Raw genomic sequence first — 23,382 nt, 5'->3', positions numbered from 1 at the left:
ATTCTATCTTTTTGCTTTGAAACTCTGCAAATTAGCAGCGCCCTAAAGATTCCCGTCTCCCTTCCTTTTCAGCTGCTTAAAGAAAACAGCTGCATTCACAACTGCATTGGGACTGTCCACACAGCTGGGTTAGAATCACCCAAAAAGAGACAAACCACACAGCTTGCTGGTCCTACAATCTCTGCAGCATGGAGGATCCTCAGACTGAAAGTCTCAGGAGAGGTGCTGATCTCACCATTTGAGGCCTAGAAAAAGACAGACAGCTTCCCAGGGAATGTAATAAATTCCCAGGCCTGGTCCTCCTAGAACTGCGATTTTTATCATTCTTTGTGAAGTTATCAGCACTAAACGGAAGGCAACCAGAAAAACCTTGGTAACTGTCCCTTGAGGGTTTTACCCATTTGAACTATGAAGAAGGGAAATGACCTCTCCTTTCACTTCCTCTTCTTTTTGTATTCTGTTCTCAAAAGCTTTCAGCCTGCTGGATCATGTCAACCCTTCATCCTTGTTAGATATACAGAGGAAACTGTAGATCTGTTCTATCCATACACCAAAATATGTCTGAGCTTTAAATGTAGGAGAAAAAAAGAAAGCTGTGGCCTTGATTGGTCAGTGAAAACTGCTTGAAGGAAAGTGAGTCTATCTTGTGAAGAGGAATTGCCACAGAATAAGAGGGTCAGTCTGCTGTACAGAAATGTACAGGTATGTGTGTATATGTATATATATACACACACGTATATATATTTTCAGGCAATGTTTGCATCCTATGTTGAAGTGGCTTCTATATCAGCAGCAACACACCTCTCACTCTTTGTAAGCCCATACTATAAACAAACCTATAAGAAGTTAAATGGTAGTATTTGTTTAAAGATCACGTCTGGAAATGTTTCTGTAAAGAGGTTCCAGGAAAAAATAATCTTTCTCTGCCTCAAACAAGACTGAGTTACCAGAGTTTGCCCTCTTCAGTACAGTTGGCTGGGAGGTGGCAATTTCATCTCAAAATTGAACAGATAGTGAAATTTATTTCCTTTCTGGAAACTCCACAAAACTTTCTGAGTCTTTTCTCAAACCAGAATTGCAATAAATATGTGTATTTAGATACTTTCATCTCACTCGTTTGAAATAAACAAAATTCAGCTAAGCCTGAACCTAAGACATTTTCCTCTCTAGAGCCTTGCTAAAACTAATCTGTCTTGGAAACAATTCAGTTCTGACAAAAAACAGTTAGTTTGATAAAAATATAGTTAGCTGAGAGTTTTCCTACCACCTCTAGTATGGATCTCAGCAGTGCTCTAAAAGAAAGCTGCACAAATAAATGACTTTTCAGTAACCAACCTTAAATCAGATTTTTTTCCCCTGACATTTTAGTTTCTATTAAACAAGTGTTCAATTTAATTTCAAATAGAATGTTAGAATTTTAATAAAAAAGGTTTCTTTTTTCCCCCCAGATGAGACTCCTTCATGAATGTGGCCCCAGACAGAATTCCTCAGGGAATGAAATGTATGTCAAAAAAATGTCCAGTGCTGTCTTTCAGAGATAATGTATAAAGGGAAAGAAGCAGTGCCTGCTACTACAGGTAGAATTTTGTTTACATTAAGTGCCTTTTTGTCAAGCTCAGATATTTCCAGTCATCCTATGTTTTAATTTATATTTCACTTGTATTTGTATTCTCTCCACTAAGCCCACATCTTCTTGAATAAGTACTCTGAGATTCCAAATGGCTTTTGCAGCAGTTTGGAGTTTAAACTTTGAATTAGAGAGGTTCTAGTGGAGGATGAAAAATTTCACTCTATGAGCAAATGGGGAAAAAAAACAACTTGCAGAATATTTGCAGTGTAGCTGTCTTGACTCTCCGTGGAGAATCATCCAGAGTAGTCTCCTTGCAAAGGGATCAGGTGCTCCTATGTTTCATTTTCAAACATTTTTTCCTTAAGGGCAGGTACTATGTCAGACATATTCATGTCTAGATGCTGGATACCCCAGTCAGTAGCAACAAGCAATGCTCAGAAAGCTCTCAGGGCTGGCAGAGCAGAGCCAACACAAAGAGATATTCTTCAGTTGTACTTCAGCCTTGAGGCAGCAACTTCTGAAAATGTCTTACTAAAAATGGCATGAGAAATAATACTTTTAATCAAAGGGAGTTGTACCAAAGGAAATGCAAGATTTTACAGGAGCTGAGTAAAAATGTAGATGTATGAACAACCTCTCAGGCTGCGGATTGCTGGAATGTCTGAGGGACATTAATTTTTTAACATTTTATTTTGATGTAAGGTGGTCTGCATACACTTCTTGGAAGTTCAGATTCAACATTCTTATGCCAAAGGCTATCTTGGAAATATACAGCAGTAGGGATGGGAGCACAGACGTTCAGCATCATTCAGGATTGTGGAGAACAGCCCGTCTTCCCCCCAGACACGAACCGACAAGGATTAAGCCTTGAAACTCAGGCATTTGAACACCAGCATCTGTTTCACTGTTGTGTTTCACCAGGTAGCTCTCCACTCATCAAGGCATTATCTAAAACTGCTTACTATTTCAGACCCAGGCACCAGTTTAGACTATCCAAGCCCCTTCTTTTTTTGTGTGTGTCTGGAAGGTTGCCTGCATGCAGTTTCTGATCAGACCACAGAACATATTTTAACATGCTTGTGTTAACACAAAGGTGCTTTATTATTTCTTTATCTCCCTTAGGTATTCCTGAGATGTTCAGAACTTTGAGCAAATGATGGTCTTCTCCTGATAAAATATCTGCCTTCAGATGGAGATCAGTTGGGATTAGTCAAGCAAGGATGAATTTGCATGAAAAAGTTGCCATTGATTGAAAAAATGGAGGATTAGATTAAATTTGGAAAGCAACTTCTATGAAATTGAGAGCTACTTTTGTTCTGATATTGAAGATAAAATGCAGCCTCCCGCTCACAGTTCACACGTTACCCTCTGGAGCAAACAGAGGTATGAGAGTTGTGGCTCTCCTCTCTTCCCTGCCTCTTCATATCCCTTGCTCCCAAAGGGATTTGTAGGAGTCACAAGTGAGCAGACCTGCGTGCCTGTGAGTGATTCCTACACAGCTGATGGAATTCTTGGTTGTCTTGTTTGGCAGTTTTTAATAATCATCTTTGTACCCTGAGATCAATGCAAAGGGCCTTTGTTAGGGCCAAGGAATTGAGCTGCTACTGGCTCAGTGCCCAGTACTGGACTAACTCCCCTTTCATACACCAGGGAGGAAACGCAAATCCATAGTCTGTTCTTTACACACTGTGCTTCCTTTCTTGGTTAGTTGAGAGTAAGATAAATCAAGAAAAAACCTTTCCAGTCTCTGCATCTGAGACACAGAGAGGACTCAAAATATCTCAAGTCACTTGGGAGTATGTACAGTGATTCATAAGCAAGAATGAGATAGGAAAAGACACTCAACTGCTACTTTGGACCAATGCTGGATGGCTTTGGCATTAAAGACTCCTGTGTCTAGCCAGCTAAATTCTGCAAAACTGCTCTATAAAGAGGAGTTTTTAAAGCAGTGCTTGTTATTTCTGCTACCTAATTTGCACATTCAGCAGCACACTGGAGCTGCTATGCAGTGGGTCCTGTATTTCTGCAAATGGCAGTCAGCTGTCTTTCAACTCTGCAAATTTCTTTGCAGCTTATTTATAAACCATTTGAAGGGGCTGACCTAATGCTCACTTAGCACAAAATCCACCCTGGAAACATGTGATGCCATAAAGCTACCACGTTAAAACACTTACTGCATTTTTGTAGAAGAAATACAGCACCATGTTAGCAAGTCGGGAATAACACCAGTGGCCATGAACAAGCAAGAGCTTCTCCAAATGCCGGAACCTTGGGATTGCAAAGTCGCTTGCCATCACCGCCTTTAAGGAAAAACAAGTTGGAATCATTATTCTAAAGCATCACCTTCAACACCAACAGTGAGTCTAGTCACCTTCTTCAACTCATACAGCCATACTGATGAAGAATGAAATCCATCAGAGTGCATCTGAAATGCAGCTGTCTCTGCAGTGACTTGGAACACCTTGGGAGCAAACCCGGCGGCTTGGCAGAACATGCCAGGCATGCTGGTCCTCACCCAAAGGAGATGACAGCCTGTGTTCCAGATGGTGACAAGCAGCAGCAAAAAGCAAGTGGTGGGAGAATGGCTGGCAGTTGCAGCTGGATGCGCATGAAGGCTCAGGGTCCACATGCAAACAGCTTGGTGGCTGTTACATCTTTCTCTGTAAAACTACAGGGTACTTACAGGGTATTTACAGGGTACTTACAGGGCAAAATGTATTTACAGAGAATAACAGAAGAAAAGCACAATTAAATGGCTGCATTATAACTACTGGACTTCAAAAGACAAAGCAATAAAAATATTAGTTTTAATTAACATTTGCAATCCTGGCTTATAAAATTTACTCAGCTGCCCTGAGATCAGTATGTGTAGGGGTTTTTAAAACTGCATGTTTTCTAAAACTGTCTGTGAAAAAATATCACAGTGGATGAGACTCCTCTGTGACTGTGCAGACTGCCAAGTCACACTGACAAAATGAATCACTCAGTTTCTCTCTACGTCTGACTATAACTTAGGGTACTGTACATCTAGATGAGATCTTCTTGTAAATGATGGTGTTATCACAGTCGTTTCCTGATCCTCCATGCCCTCAGGATCACACTAAGATTTCATTTAATATTATTTTACATTTCATTTTCTATTTTGGTGTCACCTTTCTTCTCACAGTCCAGCAAAAACATGAGGAAAGGTGAAAACCTCCGAAGGTGTCTTCCTCACACTCTGTATTTTGGCTGTATTTTTAGATGAGATACATCCTTCCTTTTAATTTTTTCTAATTCCCTTTCTTGGTAGATCATCAAAAAGGGCTCAGTTTTCCCAAGCAGGTGCTTGGAGGAGCTATTAAAATAAACTCTAAAACAGTATGCAAGGGAAGTTGTAATAATGCATTGTAATTTAGGCAGTGTATGCATATAAGCACTGGGACATTTTTTAATAAGTTGATACATCCTGGGATTTCTCAGGTACTGAGATACACTTGGAACAGCCTCCTCACACAGAACAGTCTGATTTCTCTTGCAGATGTGCAGCTATCTTGCAGTCTGAGGAGAAGAGAGCTGTGCTATGTCTGCTTCCTTGTCCCCCCTCCTCAGCCTATTCCACTGTCAAAACAAAACTGCTAGCTTCTTTTCACTTGTGATTCTAACAGAGTACTTGACAATACATTGTGAGAAGTGTTGTGGTTTTTTTTCTTTTTTATTCTATTTTGATTACAGCGAGGAACGTAGCGAAGAAGATGGTGTTACCCAATTACATTTGCACGTTTATTTCGTCTCAATATATCTCCTTGCTTTTCACATTTTTATTTTTTCTGCCAGCTTTTTCACAGGGAAAAAGTGATTCATGCTCCACACGCTTCCACAGAACGTGGAAAGAAAATAAATCAGAGAGTATTGCTGGTTTAGACATCTAAATGCTCAACGCCTTCTGAGTACCTGCATGTGCAAGATTCTGGCAGTTGTTTATAGTGAAGAGGCCTGCATGGCTCCTTAGAACCTTGCAGTAAAGGAAGGGAACTATAAACAACTATAAACATTTTCCACCCTGCTGAACTTTCATTTAGAAAAAAATCAAACAGGTAGTTTAATGGGTTTCAGGTTTGAACATATCACAAAAGCCAGGGGCATTAGAGGAGGGATTATTTTAAGTGTATGAACTCAACTGAAAGTTGTAGAATGGGGAGAGGAGAAAAAAATATACTAGGAGCACTGTATGTCTGCTTTAGGAAAAAAAGTGATCTGAATTAATACATTGACAGTAGGAGCTAGTAAGTTCATAAGAGATGATAAGAAACAAGGTCTCTGAGGTAGACTTTTTTGAATTTACAGGCTTGGAGGGGACCCCACAAAATCAGTCTCCTCTGGGTTCTCTGGAGCCAGGACTGCCTGCAGAGTGATCCTGCAGAAATGACACAAAGCTCCTGGAACCTAGTGAAGGCTGTGGAACCACAAAGACACTGGGTATCAGCTTCATCTACAACTTCCGTTTCTCCTGCCGTCTCCAGCCATCACAGCCACACAGGGTCTGTGGCTGGGGTGCCACATGCACAGTGAGTATCTGAGTATTTTTGTGGCAGCTTCTTTCCAGTCTAACTTACAGCTGCTAACATGTTTGGAAAGGCATTTTTAATGGATTGCAGGCCTGAAATCTGTTTGTTTGAATAATGCTGATAGACACCCATCTGCCCTGGCTATTACTTTGACTGAATATACTGGGAAAAGTGTAATAGCTCTGCTGGATCAGGCTGAAGCCCATCTTCCCTAGTATCCAGGCACCAACAATGGCCAAGAGAGGATGCCTTTGGAAGAGTATATGAATAAGTAAGAAAAACATCTACTGACTTTTCTACAGAGTACTCTCCTAGCTTCTGGTGACCTACAGGTGAGAAAATGTACAGAGTTGACTTCCAAGTTCATAACTCAGTTAAATTTTTGTTTCATAAAAGTGTGTGTTGACCCAGTTAAAATTACAGCATTCATGAAATTCCATAGAATAAAATTCTATAGCCAACTTGTGCACTGTGTGAAGGATGACTTCCTTCCATTTTGAGCAAAACATCCAGCCAGTGTTGCAAAAAATGCAATGTGGGTCAGAGAACCACCCACTGGTAGCTAAGTTAAGGAGCATGTTCATCCGCCTAGGTCCTCAGGATGGAAACACTTCCCATCTTCTCTGAAGAATTCTTCATCATGTACTCAGCTACTCTATTTTCTCATGCAATCAGGTCTGCACCCAGCCCAAATACAAGGTAGGTTGTGGAAATGAGGTATCTTCCTCATTCTCTGTGTTTTGCTGCCATGTCTGGTGCCAACAAGGCAACTGAACCACACTGGCAGGTGAGGAGGCAGAGGTAACAGGTAATACAGTAGGGAACACATCCTGTACACACACATACTCTCTTCTTGGGTCTGCAGAAGTACCTCTAATACAGTGCTAAATACAGTAATCACAGGCTGAACACATCCAAAAGACTACAGGGCAAGTTTCCTTACCTTGCTGTTCCCTGTGGCAGGAAATGGGGAGAAAACCAAGACTTGGAGGAACAGTGTGCAGGGAGCAGTGGTTCTGCAAAGGGCTGCAGTTTTCTTTTTTTTCACTGTTCTGCTGTCTGAACAAGCTGAGTGAGCGAGGTGTGTGGGTGGCTGGACTAGGGGTCACCACCATACTATGCAAATAAGCTGCATCAGCTGGATGTGCTTGTGCAGCCTCTCCACAGAATAAGTATACCAAGCAATACAGGAGAGAGGAGAGTAAAAGCCAATAAGATAAACCTTTATTTCCTAAATAATGCATAGCTGAGCTTTTTTTCCTCCTTTAAATCAGTATTTAATAAATGATTTCTAAGCTCAGAGGAATCTGATAAGGTGAATTTGCTGAGAAAGTCGCATGCTTAAGTTCACCACAGATCTGAGAACAAACACAAGCTCAAACTCAAGCTGAAAGTATCCTTACAGTGTGCTGCTGATACTCCTAAGCACAACTTGTCACTTCTCCTTTATTTGTGCTGGCTAGCCAAAAGTAGTTTGGTCAAGCTGACATATGGGCAGTGCCTATTTCACCCTTTCATGGAAGTGCTTTTCAGTGAGTAAGCAACATTACCTGCATGCCTTCTTGACCAGAGATCCCCACACCAACATCTGCCACTTGGATCATGCTGACATCATTAGCACCATCACCTAAAGATCACAATATACAGTTTTGTTGTCACTAGTAGATCAGGAACAATTAGCAGCAGCGAAGCAAAGGAAAAGCAATGGTTACTGAGTGTTGGGTGGGCACAGTAAGGGAGATGTGGGTCAGGAAAGGCCCCATCTTTGGAATTTAAGGTTCAAAGCTTGGCAAAACTGCCAAGACATTCTGATCTTTGTACACCTTTTATAATGGAAAAGTAAAAATGAAACAAGCCTTTTTAGTAAGACTTAAAATTCAATTATTGAGCCTAAACTGCATGAATACTAAACCACTGAAAGGCTGAGAATGAGGTTCCCAATACTTCTGCTTCCTGATAAACTGTGCCTGCGATCAGGTATGACTAAGAATGAAATGCAGAAGGTGGCCTAAAGTCAATGAGAATGCCTAAACAGTAAAAATACAATAAAGATAAAAAGTAGATGAATTTTTTACTTGGATTGACCAGATGATGATCTTTAATACACCCATCACAGGTAGATTTAACTACATTGGTTGCACACTCTCCCTTGCTCTGCTTTCCTATCATGATACCACAAGTGATAGGTGCCACAGAACAGATAACAGAACAGGACATCTATCTACTTCTTAACCTCTTAAATTTACAGCCAGTCTGCTAGTAGAAAATGAAACTGTATTAGCTAACCATAAGAAACTTCAGCGGCTGAGGCACACATTCACATCTCACCCCAGTTTCCCTGCTGTTGGTACATGTAAGAGTGGTATCTGCTCACCTGACAAAGCTGTGTGACATATCTTTGTGACTGTGCCACACCACCCCAAGCCACCTTCTGCTGGTGGAAAGGGAGCTCAGCTTTTTAAGCTACACCAGATGCTTAAGTTCAACTCACAGGCTCAAGATGCTCAGAAAGAACGCAAACACAAGCTGCCCAGCCTCCACCAGTGTTTCTAAGCATTCTGGATAATTCAAGTTAACCAGTCAGACATTTTTGACAACATATGCTAATGATTACGTCCACAGTCAGCCAGCCAAAGACATAAATTCAGTATGAGAAAGGCATATTTGAGCTAGATACAATACAGGGAGTGCGAGGACTGCAATGAGCACACACTTGGTGATGCATATATCACAGGAGTCTGGCAATTTTTATCTGTATTTCGGGTTTCTCACGGGTAGGTCTAAACCATGTCTTGCTGCTTTCATTAACCAAGACAGGTAGATGAAAGCTGGTGTGTTTGTGACAATCTATGCTCCAATCATACCTTGTAATGCAACGAGAGCCTAAACTTGAGACAGGGAAAGAACCGGTCGACTTTTCTTATGTCAAAATCATGGAGACATGGAAAATGCTGCCAGATTTAAAACTGGGTGACTGACAAAATCTCTCCTTTGCCAGCTAAGCAATTAGCTGGGAAGAAGCGTAAGCACTGGCATGATGCCAACTGCAAATCTATTCTCTATATTGACAAGGCCAATTCACACTCTATGCTGTATGTCCCACTTGTGATGGAAAATGCAGAACGTTTTGTTTAAACATGATCGGATGAAACAACACTGAGCACCATCTTGTGTTTTGTAACACAGTGACTGCAAAACACTGTTCTGCACAGCATCAGCTAACCTAGTTCTTCACCCGTGGTCCCAATCAGCCAGCTTCTGTAGGAAGAAAACCCAACTACTACTCCAGAGTTCTATCTTGGTTTTGAATAAATATGTTAGAGTAAATATGTTAGAGCTGTCAGACAAAGTTTCAGACAAAACTGGAAAGCTATTTGAGTTGTGAGGCCGCTGGAAGGGTCCAACTGCAAGTCAAACCCTCAAAAATCTCAAAACACAGCATATGTCAAGGCAGGCTAGTTTAAACTCAAGATACTTACCTATTGCCAAGGTCATTGCTTTGAGTTTGTCTCTCACCAGCTTCACTACCATACTCTTTTGGAGCGGGGTAGAGCGGCAACACAGCACTGAACGGCATCGCTTGGCGAGTGCAAGAAATTTATCTTCTAGTGTGGGTTCCAGAGCATAAGCTAGAGTCCTTCCATCAATCACTAGGCCCAAGCTGGAAAGCACAGAGGAAGAGGGTGGATAGAGAGGGGTGAACCCAACAGTCATGTTTCCAGTAGCTTCGTCTATTGTGCTGTTTGAAAATTTAGACTCTACGCATTGCAGACACTGTTCCAGCAAGACAGCACATGTCTCCTGAAAAAAAATTCAAAATAAACATGCTTGAGAGAAAAGAACAGGTATTCAAACATTTGTGTTTGCTGTATACTCAGGCATAAGGAATATGGAGAATGTGTTATATTTGCAGCACTGTTAAAGTTTTAATTCCTAATAATCTTCTTTTCTATTTGTTCTAAACTCACTTGATTGTTCCAGAAGATACGTCAGCACTGAGGACTCAAAAGGCTTAAAACCTAATTCCTGTTTAACATGCAGTATTAGATGGCAAACTAATTTCTTTTAGCTCCTTCTCAGAGTAACAGTGCTGGGAGATATAATCAGTACCAAGTTAAGTCTGGTGCTGAACACCATGTATACGCCAACAATTCAGATCAAAGAGTTATGTGTTTTTGTAGGCCAATTAAAGGTATTTAAGCTGAATTCTCTCTTAGCTGTACTCATCTAAAAGATGTTATTGAGAACATATGAACATTTAAAATGAAATGCTATTGGTCTTACAGCAAAGTATGACAAAAAAAAAGAGAAATCATGGAAGATCAATTTACCAGGTCAGTTGATACACTCAAGAAGGGAAAATGCTGTTATCTTTTCTTCCTTTTCAAAAGAAACTGGAGCTGGATGCTGCTGGCCTACCTCTCCTCTGCTGATCTGAAGTCCAGTTTTATCAACCCATTAAAGGACTACAGCACTATCAGTCTGGTTCCTTGTATGTTAGACCATATCAGTACACTCTTTGTGACTGCTTGCAACAAGTTGAGCACAGGAAAGATGAGTAATTCAGAAGAATGAGAAAAGGTCTGTTAGGAAGCAAGGCATTGCTGTAGGTGTGGATTTCTGCCTCAGTGTTAGCATCAAAATTTAAGTATTGCTTCTATCTCCAGAGAAAAAGCCACCTGAGAAAACATGAATGACTGAGTTATCTGAATACTGTATCTTAGTGGTGTAAAACAAAGCACAAATTCTCAACGCGGTAATCAGTTGTTTTCTTCCTCAACACATGTTTAACAACAGGTTGCTTTTGGAGTCCTTTTAGGGCCAATAAGCAAAACCAGGGATGTTTTGAAAATGCGTAACAATGGCAGGCATTGATGCTGTGATGGTATATTTTCATTCATGGTGGAGCCAGCTACACGTAATATGATGATACATGACAATATGATGTAGAAGCATGATTCACTGAAAAGTATTCAAAAAACAAGGCACGTCCTTCCCGAAAAGTGCGCATGAAGCAGGAAAAGAAGAACAAACAAAAAAAAACAAAGGAGGGAAAGGAAAAAAAGAGCAATCAAACTTTAAATTGTACAAGTTGAAAATAAGGCAAAGCCAGCTCCTAAGTAAACTTGTGTATTGGATCTGCTTACTGGTGATTCAGCATTCAACGTGATGATTTCTTCATCGTGGTCCAGTAGCTTGCAGGCATATGCAATATTAACAGCTGTTTCTTGCTTGTCTCCAGTAAGAACCCAAATCTGCAGCCCAGCTCTGCGCAAGTTTGCAATGGTTTCTGGAACACCGTCCTGTAAACGGTCTTCGATGCCAGTTGCACCTAAGCACAGAGAAAAAGCAAAATGTTCCACATGAAATGAACACTTCAGGTCCACGTCAAATTGTAAGTTTTGATTTAAAAAAACCCAAACAAACAGCAGTCGCTTTTCTTGGGAAATAGCTAAACTACCAAAGGCTGCAAGATTGGGGCAGCTCTTTGGGGGGTATCAATAAGAACAGAAAGTAGCTGGGGTAAGCATTAACAGTCAAAAACAAATCCAGAATTCAAACTTCAAAACTTCAAAAGCAATCTGATGCCACTTCTAGGCATCAGAGGTTCACAAGGCTGATGTTCTTTTGCTTATTGTCTCTCTGCTCTGTTATCTTCAGCGTTTCTTCTGAATGTTCCTAAAGAAGTTCTTGCTTCTAGGATATAGTTTCAGTTCTTTCTTCCTCAACTAGGAGAGGCTGGGTCACTAGAGATTTTTCCTTCTTCAAGGGGAATGACAGCAGAATTGCATCTTGGCAACAGCACACTAGGCTACAGAGATAAACCTTTTCCTGCCTTGTTGCTGCTCTTTGCTCTTCCAGAAAAACACCAACTGCCAAATGAGATACAGCAGAGAACAAATCAGAGATTTGTTCACCATTGTGAAAACAAAATGTGGCTTTTCCATGCTTTCAATGTATCTCTCTAACTGTTTATATATGAGACTGAGTATCTTTCCCATGCTTTCATACATCGAGAGAAACAAGACTTTCAAACACAACCAAGTTCAGTGCTCCACTGAGTTTCAGAGTTGCTTCAATGTGAGGAAATGTAAACTCTCACTATTAGAGAATGGGGAAGTAACAAACATGTACATTAAATGGAAAAAACAGAAAAGCAAAGCAGACTTTTCTCAGCTATTTGTTATTCCTATGGTTGTTCCTTCAAAAGAAACATTTTAGCAAGGTAAGTCTACATGAAGTCTGAGCACCAGTCATGTACCTGGAAACACCCTCCTAGGGTAATGTTGGGAGAGCCATTATTATCCAAACAGTGCATCAAATAAAATAAATTCCTTTTCCAAACTCACTTTTTTATTCCCACAACCTAACCATAATTATTGCTAGGTACAAACCACAGTATGAGGTTCTTGGCAAATGACTGTACTTCTGGCTAGAGCTCACTTATTGGTTTGACAGTTCAATTGCACTTTTTTCCCCCTCTTTCTTTTCATTTTCTGAGTGCAGCCAGAGACACTAGACAAACCCCTGATTAATGTGGTCTGAATTAGTCACCTCATGCTCCTCTTTAAGTGAGAGGAGAGAAACAGACACTTTAAGGGCCTGATTCATCTAATCCTAAAGTGGGTAGCTAAGACAGACCAAATGAACTGCACTTCTTTTTTTTTTTTTTTTCTGGTCTCTCCACTGGCTACACGGAGAGCCTTAGAGATCTGTAGCAGACATACCAGAAGTTGGGTGAAGTGGATCTCATCTCAAAGAGGCAAGGATGCTGAAAATTAGTGAAGTTTGTTATCTCCAACAGTGCTATGGCTGTCCCAGTATCTTTGCCAGAGAAAGCAGCTGGATGCTTGGAGTAATAGTGGATATACAGACATTTCAGAGCTCAGGGCTTTCAACATCTCAACTGAGCAAAGGAAGAGTATGACTTTGGCCTTGGTGTACATTTTACATACATTGATTTCAACTGCATCATTATGAAGTACTGCAATCCTCTTAACAGAATGCACAGGCCCCGAGCGTGTGTGCTGAACTTCAAGTACACCAGAGTTGATGCCCCTCACAAATGCAGTTTATGAGCTTTGGATTATTGAGTGTCTCTGGTGCCGCTGGAGTCATGGAAGTCTCTGACATGTTGAAGTGGCACTAAGAAAATGAAACCCCACAGACAGGTTGGGCAAAGTCCTACTCCTGTTTAGAGCAGCAGTTTCCATTTATGATATTGTGTCAAACTCACCTCTGTTGTTAGGTGAGTTTATATCACCTAGTATCTTTTTATATCACCTTTGTATCACCTCCACTCACTTCACTAGTGATAAAATGATGACAGGAACAAGGAAAACAGGGTATGCTTGTTATGTTAATTATATTCCATTCCTTTGTGGTGCCGCACATGACAGCCATGACAAAGGCAAAAAGAAGCTAATTTCTGTACTGTCAGAAGCCATTTAAGGGAAAGAATGGATTTCATAGCCAAGCTTTCAGAATGTTTAACACATTTTAATTTCATGTCCAGCTCTCATTTCATTACCTAGCAGATGTAGATTCTTCTCTAACCGCAGTGCTGACTGAAACAGAAGGTCTTCACGGTTTTCAATAGAGGATTCTGCTTCTAAATGACTTTTTAACCAACAGGCATACTCTTCCTTGCTGAGAACCTATTAAAAAAAGAATATGTGAGGGCACAGTCAATGTGATGCAGACCCATTCGCACTTCACTGAATAAAATTATAAAGAAGTTATGGATCAAGAGTAACAAATGAATAAATGCCTTCACTAATTTTTGTCAAGACTCTCCTTGAAGACAAACGAAGAGTCTGCATTTACTTACTCTTTTTGCAATACAGAGGGTCCTCAGCCCATCTCCAGCATACAGATTAAGGTAATTCTGTGTTTTGCTTTGGATTTTTTTTTGATGTTTGCCCCGAGGGTCATCTAGATAAGAATCAAAAAAGAAATCATTGATTAAAAAATAACAGCAGCTGAACTGCCTCAGAGAATAACAACTTGTCTGCAGTACTCACTGTACTGGCACTTTATAGCTGATACTTTTAAAGAGTTGTTGATGTCTCCTGGGAAACTCAAGTAAACATTCCTTTTAGAAAAAAAAATCTTGTATTTTTGTTCTGTCTTTTCTATCTTCTCTCTTCCAAAGTCTCTATGGATGTATGTTAGAAAGACCTTCTTTTTTTTACTACTTAAGTATTTGTTTGGCCTGAATACTTTAAGAAATCATTACAACCTTCACAGCACACAATAGTGTCAGAAAGAGAAGTATGATTTCAAATACACTACTAGCAAATGTTCTCCACATCTCATCATGTGCAGAAAAATTACACTTAATTAAAAATAGGACTTAATATTCCACCAAGATTAGTATCTCAAAAGAACCAGAAATTATGCTTTGTTTTGTATATCTAAGTGTAAGAAGGTACTTCAGTTACTGATACTACCTATTGACCTGAGTCAATGCAAAAAGTCCTGGGTATGACTGTGATTACACATAAAAGATAATTTACACTTGAGGAAACCTCCCAACTAGCTTCTGCCTTGAATGTACATTGATACCCAACCTGATCTTGCTATGAGTGATCATTTATACATATGGCTATCTGCCTGTCTATAAACTTAGCATTCAGCACTTTTGTTTTTATACAGCAGCACACTGTCAAACCCAGCAATCTAAGTCTCCAGCACAAACGTGTACAAGGATCAATGTCGTAGGAAGGAAGGAGCTGGGAGCTTGGAATCCCAATATTGTGGTTTTTTTCTTGTTATCTCAACCATGTATAGCACATTTTACTCACTGTATAGCCATCTTCTTACCTTTAAAGACTGTCCTATCTTCTCTAGGTCAGTAAAGCTGGGAGTATACATAGCCAGCTGTTCCTAAGGGACATATTTTTGTATTTCAAGCATTACTTCATTTTAGTTCTATCTCTGATTAAGGTCACATGGCGAATACTGGTAGGAATATCCTGGTAGGCCTGTCCATCTATCCATTGATGCTGCCTATGCTATCACTATAGACTCTCTCAAGGCACCAATGCAGCTATATTAGTCCAGAAGAACATCCCTACAAATATTATTTGCAACTGGAAAGCCTCTTCTTACACTATAGCTTGTGGCTCCAACACACACACCACCAGGTTCCTTCAGAAGCTATTAAACCAGCTCACAACTAGACTCAGCTGCAACATAAAGTGGAAAATGTACATACACTAAACTGGCAAACTAACACATTTTCTCTTAGCTTCTTTTCTATTTGTACACAATATTCCTTTTGACATTTGTGACTTGGCTGTGTGATATATGAAATTTTTCTCTGGGAGAAGTACTGCAGCAAATCTTTTTGTTTTTTGTTTTTTGTGAGACATTACTGTTTTAGAGAGAAATGCCGTATTTCTTGCATATCCCACCCAAAACTGTCTTACGGGAGTGGCTATTTCAAATGATGCAAACTTGAACAGGTGCTTAAATGCACCAAAAGTAATTCCTATCACTTTAAGTCTTTTTAATAACTTCAGATCCCTCTGAGCACCACAGGCACTAATGCAGTGATCACAATGTCAAATTCTTTACCGTCTTCAATGAACAACAGGATTTCTCCACGAGTAGAGATGTGCACACCATTTCCCATGTGAATTCTCAATTCCAGCATGTAAGACTGCATCTCTCTTCTCCACCAACACATCAGTGAGAGCTGAACCCCTTTTAGCTCTTCATGTGCTTTATCAGTCCTACTCTGAGATGCATCTTACACTCAGAAGTTCAAAGGAGGGAAGGAATCTCTTGTAGACAAAAGCCAGTTGTGGAAATTATTTTTTTGTTGGGATGCAGTGTCTATGCTGATCAGTGTGACCACAAGCACCATGGGAGTGAAAACCACCACATAAGTCTTCTCCAGAAGAATGACAGAGCTAGTGGTGGTCTGCTTGCTTCATTTCCTTCCACAATCGCAAGCTGCAGAAAGCCAACCCAGTCATTGTTTTCTCAATGACTTATGCTCACAGTTCCTTTGTGAGTTGGTTATTGACTCAAACAGTAACTTTCTTATTTATGAACATGGTGACTCTTGAGATAGAAGTAAAAACAATACACTCTTGGGAACAATTTCAAGGCATTTGGAAATAACTGTATGCTACCAGAAAATGTCAGGTTTCACAGTCTCAACTAGATATACAGGCAGAACAAACTGAATTAATTCAGAAACTTTTAAAGTCTTGAAGCTTATGGTGATTTCTGATTTTCTGTAAGACACAACTGAAGCTACAACATAATACATTTGCTTCTGGTTGTTTCTCATGTCATATTTTAAAATGCTCTTCCTCCCAAACAAATAGGACATTTGTGTCTGATAGGACACAGTCACACAATGTGATGTTAAGAGTTGGGAGGTTAGGGACATGGTTTTGCCTTGGTCTTTCAGTCTAAGAGCAAAAGTACCACAAAGTCTCCAGAACCACACTTTACTGGTGAACAATTTACATGTCCCTGAGGCACTGAGAGAGTAAAGAGTGAGCACTGGGGTTAGCTATCATGTCAATTCACTGATTGGATAATTCATTGAAATGATAAATGCCTGAATTCTTGTGGCATTTTATCTCCTGTCACATTCAGGTTCCACCATCACCAGTGGGATGAAACCACAGACAGATCCTGCAATATAGATAATAGCCAGAGTATAAATCTCCTTGAGGTTCCCTCTACCTGAAGAGTGCCTCCCTGTAACAAGAAAAAGATGCTCTTCCCTCAGGAACTGACAACATATTCACAGACATGAGGATACTGCAGGCAGAGATGGCAAATGCAGTTCCAGGAGTGAAGCTGCTCAAGAAAAATGTCAAGATGTTTTTCAGACAGATCCACTGAAATGTACAGAGTTCCTGAAGACAGTGGTGGTTTAGGGGGCTAGAAAACGAGGGTAACTGTTTATGAGGTTCTAGTGGCTGAACTTTACGTTGCTTGCAAAAGCAAAATATACTAAAACTCATGGTTCAATTTGGGCTAAAAAATTTAAAAATATAAGGGCGCAGTTTCAAAGTCACATTCAATTTGCCTGTAAAGATGCTGGAATTTGCTACAGAACCTGCTCACTGCCAGCACTGATCTTCAGGAACTTGGGTAATGTCACTGCTTGGTTCCTATGGCCTTGTTGGTTTTAACCAGGTGGGTCCTAGATTTGCCTGAAAATTTCTTGATCCATCAAGTGTACTGTGAACACATGGTGACAAAATATTTGAGACTTGGCATAAAATAGTATTTTGTTTTGTTTTTAATGCTCAGTTCTCATTCTGAGAACTCATTTCCAAACATTATTTTCTAGGTATGTTATTAGAAATTCTCAGCACTATTAATTCTCTGTTAGTACTTTGGAGGGAAATAGCTTCTACAGATGCTCTATGTACCTTCTGTGATATCAGATCTTTACTAAAAAATTATTCATGAATACTTTGTCGTTAGTCAAGGACAAGTTGTTCTTAATTTTTTTGGCTCAGCTTTGATTTATATGGCTATAAACAGAAAATTAATGCCAACGTTTTTCTGTATTTCATTAAACTAAAATTACACAGTATAAGCCTTTCACAATTGTTTACTCCAACTAATGTCAAAGTAACCACAAAGTCAATGCACAGAGGAAGTACCCCTAGCACTTTCAGGCTCTGTCAATTCATACTGGGGTAACTTTGAATACTGGATTAAATGCAGTGTTGAAAATACAGTAAATTAGATGCAAACTGAGTCATGTAAACTGAAACCCATGTGTCTCCTCTAAAAAGCTCACAGGGTTCTTCATGAATCCAACCAATTACAATTAACAGCTATTTAAAGTTGTCTTTGTTTCATGTGACATCTGGGTGGAAGAGAAATACTCCATGCTTTAGGAAAGTACTCCATGTTCACAGCTACCCAACTATCCCTGCTAGTCAACTACATATTTGAAACCAAGACTTCTCATCTGAACATCATCTCTCTTCTTCTTAGCCACAACCTTTCTGTTTTGGTGGCTAATTGATTCACAGTGCCCTTTAGTGTCACAGTTAAAACAGCATAAACTCTTTGATTTAAGCAAACGTAATGCAGCAAAAGGAAATAAAGCTTCACAAATGAAAAGGAGAGGGGAGCTGCAATACGAAGTGTTCGGGTTCACATAGAATACTCAACTAGCCAAGCACTGCCAGGCAGGTTTTTCTGAAGAAATGTAAATTGATTTAGTAGAGCTTGAAGAAATTCCTTCAAAATAAAGTTTGCTAGCAGAAGATCTTGTGCAGAAATTAATTTAAACCACCCTTGTAAGGTAAGGAACCAGTAACTTGTTACAGAAAATTTGCTGTCATAGCAAAGTATTATAAAAGAAGAGAGATGGCTGCCATTATTGACAATAAAAGTAGGCAGGTCTGTTTCCTAGAGAAGGCAGGATGATGAGTTTTTCAGCAGTTAACCGGAACCACCTCCCTCCCACCCCCATCTCCCACAAAGGTAAGAAAGAGGTGTACCTGAAGAGCAGGGCAGAAGAAGATCCATAATAACTGAATCTGCTCCTTTAGTGTAAACATTTATTTCATCCGTGAGAGGATGCCTGACCACCACTGACATCCTCTTCCTGACAGAATCAAAGCCCAACGTATGTAATACTTCAAAGCTTAAGGTTCCCAGGTGAGGTAGCTCCACGGATACCTGGTCAGACAGCCTTCCAACCAGAGAACAGTTATATGCCCTTGCTGCATAGACCAGAGCAGCTTCATCTGGACTCTCTGCTTCGTAACGGAGTTCTCCTTCCTCAGGCCCACTCCTCCCAGCTGTCCGGCCTTGCTGGGAGCTGTAGCTGTTGTTATTCATCTGTGCAGAGTATGCCAGCTTCTCTTCCAGTTTTAATAAAGTGCTATCTGTAGATGCAGATGAAAGCACACTAAAGCCAAACCTCTGCATTGATTTGCTTGTAGCTAGACTAGACGAACTGCTGCTGTTGGATCCAGAGGTCAAGCGGCTCGGAGTGAATCTTCGGATGAAGTCTTCTATGGTTTTTACTGGAGATTTTAGTTCAAATCGATCTCTAACCTTGAGAAGTAAAAAACCAAAACAACCAATGAACTAAAAGGGAAGAAAAGCCGTACAAAAATTCCAACACCAATCTTAAGTCAAAGCAGCTCCAAGTAAAAGTAATGCCATTTGTACCAGAAGCAAGGAAAGTAAAAGGACAAAACCTGACTCAACAGCAAAAAAAATTACTAGAACTTCAGAACTGTGCCTCTGTTTGAAAGCAGGTATGTTTGTATTAAAACCATTTTTTCTTCTTTTGCCTCCTTAGATATGGCTAAAACTCAGGATTAATAGGAATCATTGGCATTCTTTGTGCGTATTCAGTTGAGGTAGTAAAAAAGAAAAAAAAGTTAATGAAAGAGTTTTCTATTGAGAAGTGGTGGTATCAGGAAAATTTTATGAGCCTATGCCAAAGCTGACAACATTCTCAATAGGAATATATTGAAATAAATAATTTCCTGTCTTCTCTTTCAGCACCAAAGCATTTTGCATCAGTTTTATCACCTATCTCCATTTACCGAAATATCTTTTACAGATAGAATGCTATTAAATGTAATAGCATATTCATATTAATAGATATAAAATGATTGTCTAACAGTGTAGTAGTCCTGAAACAGCAGAACTGAGCATTCTCCAAATGTTTCCCTGGCAAAAACCCATGTCATTTTGCAGACTAGTTTACTTTTTATTCCAATCTGGAACAGAAACAACTCTCAGAATTTTCTCCAGAATGGAAATTCCAGCTGCTGGCTAGACTTAATACTACATTCCATTATATTTTTCTCTTACAGATCATTTTGGGATTGCATTTTTGAAATTCTCATTCATCAATGACAATGGTTTAGGTGGATTTAAGCAGTAATGATCATTATTTTGCATAATGAGCTTAAGATGCATCTTTTACATAAATTGAACATTTTAAGTCATGTTTTTAAAGTACTTTCTCCTTTTAAAATTAAAAAAAAAGTCTTGGCATTTTCTTAATTTAATCCATACATGCAAAGTATTCACAGTCAGCTTATATTCTTTTCTGCAGAGTCTTGCACATTTATTAGTTGGTGTCCACACACAGTTCCACACATATTTACATTTATTAAATGGCTAAGTTACAGTACAAGAAATTGAGAAAGTTTCAGAAGTAGCTTGAAATTGCTGATGAAAACCTATTTTACCTTGAAGGTAAGTGAAATAGCTGACATACTCCACCTAACTAATGCTTAACTTAACCTGCTTAATCACATAATGGATCCAAGAGTTGTTTCCCAGCTACTTCAAGTTGTTTCCCAAAAGAACAGGACGTTTTCATTTCCCCAATTTACAAGATAAATTAGTATCAATGCAAGAGAGTCTTAAACTCTGTTTTGCTGATTCTTTAACCCACCTTCTGTCGGGGCTGATTTGGTGCAGTAACTACAACTGTATTACATATAGTCAAAGCGATGAAGAAGTCAAAAATGTCACACAGTTCTGGGCTCAGATGGCATAAAGGCTGTTCATGGCTCCTCATGACCTCCAGGTGCTTTGCACATTCATTCACCTTTTCTAACAAGCTTGGGTCAGGTGTGATGTCCTTCTCCTAGTAAGAAATAGCAGTGATTATATCTGTGATCACACACATTTCCAAAGCAGCAACAAGCAATCAAAGCATCCAAAGCAGCGTCAATATAAAGAGTTTATGGTACCCTTACACCATAGAAGGCAGGTGGAGAAGAGTGTAAGACACCCATTCTAGACAATAAACAGTTAAAAATGAGCCTACCAATAGGAATTGATATGTGTGAAATTGTGTTATCACCTTTTTCACTACAGATAACTATGGTGGCAATATTCATCTACTTAGGGAGTAGTGGATAAGAGAAGAGTTACATACTGATACTGCTCCCTCTCCCCTATCTAACTCAAGACATTTATTACCTATTACTAAAGCATGGCACAATTCAGAGTCTGAAAGAGTGGAAAAATTAGACCACAATGACATGCAAAGCTTGGTCTTGTATCAGTACAATAAAATTAAGCCATATGGGATTGTTTGTTAGCTAACAACAACTATCCACACATTTGAAACTAAGTCACGTGGCTTTTTACACTGAAACACAGAGCACATTCCACTCTATTTCATCAGCACTTTCCACTTATTTAATCTGTTTCTCGTCAGAGCAAACTCCAGTATTTTTTGAGAGGATGGATGGAAGGATGTAAAAGATTAAAAGATACACCAATCTGAAGTTCTTCTTTCAGTAGAATTTTATCTGCTGATGAATCTGAGCAACCACAGAACCCTATGTGTAAAAACTGCAGCTTGGAATTGTAATTTGTTTTAAGGGTGAATTTGTGTCAACAGTGCAACAATGCAAAATCCCTAGACAAGACATGGCTTCTCTGCTCTTATTACCGTTCAGCTCGTGTAAAACTTCCCCAGAATTACAATAGTATGAAATAAATGAAACAAAGCAAAGTTGTAAGGATATTAATTCACCAACATTTTCAAATGGAGTTTTGGGGTTTTTAAACAAATACAACACGTGCAATCCACTGTTAACCCTGGACCACACTAAAAATTATGCTATGGTGTACGTCAGCTCTGTCTAATAATTGGAATACTCAGTATCCAGCCCAGTATTTGTTAGTTTTAAAATCCTCTGATAAAAGAGAAATGATGAGGCATATGCAGAGCAGTCAGAATCTGCAAACATTATGCTACTCTCAGCTTATGTAACTAAAATCAAGGTATACATTTTCTTTTCAAAATCAAGGTATAACTCAAACAAAGGTTTAGCTTGTTCCCAGAGAGAAGGGTATTTAGATAACATCTATGCCAACACTTGATTGTTTTTGTACAAACAGCTGTGACTACAGAAGAAAAAACGGCAAGATGAAGTCTGTCAGAGGTACGCAATGTGCTACAGATTTCTTTACCTTTCCTTTTTCAGGACATTGTTCTATTACAAGATGCAAGACACTGTGCATTAAGTTCTCATGACTTACCATGGGGCTACTGAACGCAGTGTGCTTTGAGAGTATGCTTGCTCTTTTTGCTTCAGCTCTGCTACCCGTGCGCCGGTGAGTTTTGGTGCTCTGGCTTCTGTGGATTACTTTGATGCTCTGATGGCTGCAGATACTACCACGCTGGGAAAGAGTTCCTCCTTTTGGGGCTGCCTCTTCTTCCTCAGAATCAGGTTCCTGGTACATTGCTAAGCGTTTGGCTATCAGTAAAAACACAGAGGGAGAAATGTTGTGTATGCTAAACATGACTGAGAAAGAGAGGTCTTCACTTGCAGTCTGGGAAAGAAACACAGTGACTTTGTTCAAGTGATCTGTTTTTAACATCATACTGTGCCTTTCCAGTAAAAAGGAAGACTCCATTATCAGGGGATAACAAAGTCTAGACTTAATTGAATGGTAGTATCTAATGGAGGATGCAGATAACATAATTAGAAATGCAACGCAATACACTGTCTCCCTCATCGCCCTACTCTCTCTGAAAGGCAGTAAGACTCTGCAGTAACACACTGCAGTTCTGAAGACTATCCCACAGCTCAGCCTGAGGAAATCAAGCAAATAATTTGGTCTTCACTTGCAGTCTGGGAAGGAAATAAACAGAAAACTTTCATATCCTTTCCAACAGAACACAGACATTTCACAAAACGTATTTTCCAGCAAAAATTTCACATCTACCCGATACCTGTTAACTGACATCTGAAATGTCCTCAGATCAACACACCTACAGACATTACCGCCCTTGTTTTATATGCAGTGACAAGGTACAGAGTAAAAGCCTCGCCCAAGGTCAGGGCCATCTGGTGGACAGTGGAGACATGAAGCCAGATTCTTGACTTGCAGCCTCGTGCTAAAACTGCCCTAGAGTCCATCCTTTCCTCTCTGAACAGCATGGTAGCCAGGACAATACAGCACACAGTTTAAGAAACAGGGAACCCTCACCTGCTGCAGCAGTTGTTTGCATCACCATTTGCTGCAGCAAGCAATACCTAGTGTACCAAGAAAGAATGAGGTTTTCCAAAAGATACCTTTTAGATTAACACTTCCCCAGTCAATAACGCAACTACAACAATTAATGTTGGAAACCCACTCTGACAGTTTGATAACAGGAAACAACCATGGCATACAGCCCCTTGATTGACATGTTCCATGTTGCTTTAACTGATGCATAATGTATTTTTCCACTCATAAAGTCCATGGGAATTTAATAGTCTGGGTTCTTCATTA

The 23,382-nt window shown here is 39.7% G+C and overlaps 1 protein-coding gene across 2 annotated transcripts in view; it reads right to left on the bottom strand.

Moving 5' to 3' along the window:
- Positions 1 to 23,382, bottom strand: part of ATP10A (ATPase phospholipid transporting 10A (putative)) — a 116,782-nt gene that overhangs the window by 5,713 nt on the left and 87,687 nt on the right. For both annotated transcript variants that reach the window (XM_051608599.1, XM_051608600.1), the window contains exons 8-16: positions 22,144 to 22,361; positions 20,540 to 20,734; positions 18,615 to 19,176; positions 13,949 to 14,052; positions 13,649 to 13,775; positions 11,265 to 11,449; positions 9,597 to 9,918; positions 7,668 to 7,744; positions 3,745 to 3,870 (exon numbers count right to left, since the gene is read on the bottom strand). In XM_051608599.1, coding sequence (XP_051464559.1) covers positions 3,745 to 3,870; positions 7,668 to 7,744; positions 9,597 to 9,918; positions 11,265 to 11,449; positions 13,649 to 13,775; positions 13,949 to 14,052; positions 18,615 to 19,176; positions 20,540 to 20,734; positions 22,144 to 22,361 — 1,916 coding nt within the window. The remainder of the gene's footprint in view (positions 1 to 3,744; positions 3,871 to 7,667; positions 7,745 to 9,596; positions 9,919 to 11,264; positions 11,450 to 13,648; positions 13,776 to 13,948; positions 14,053 to 18,614; positions 19,177 to 20,539; positions 20,735 to 22,143; positions 22,362 to 23,382) is intronic.

Source organism: Apus apus, chromosome 1 (assembly GCF_020740795.1).
Source record: "Apus apus isolate bApuApu2 chromosome 1, bApuApu2.pri.cur, whole genome shotgun sequence".
Classification (NCBI taxonomy): Eukaryota; Metazoa; Chordata; class Aves; order Apodiformes; family Apodidae; genus Apus; species Apus apus.
The sequence above is the reverse complement of the archived record's forward strand: the minus strand, read 5'-3'. Positions and strand labels throughout refer to the sequence as shown.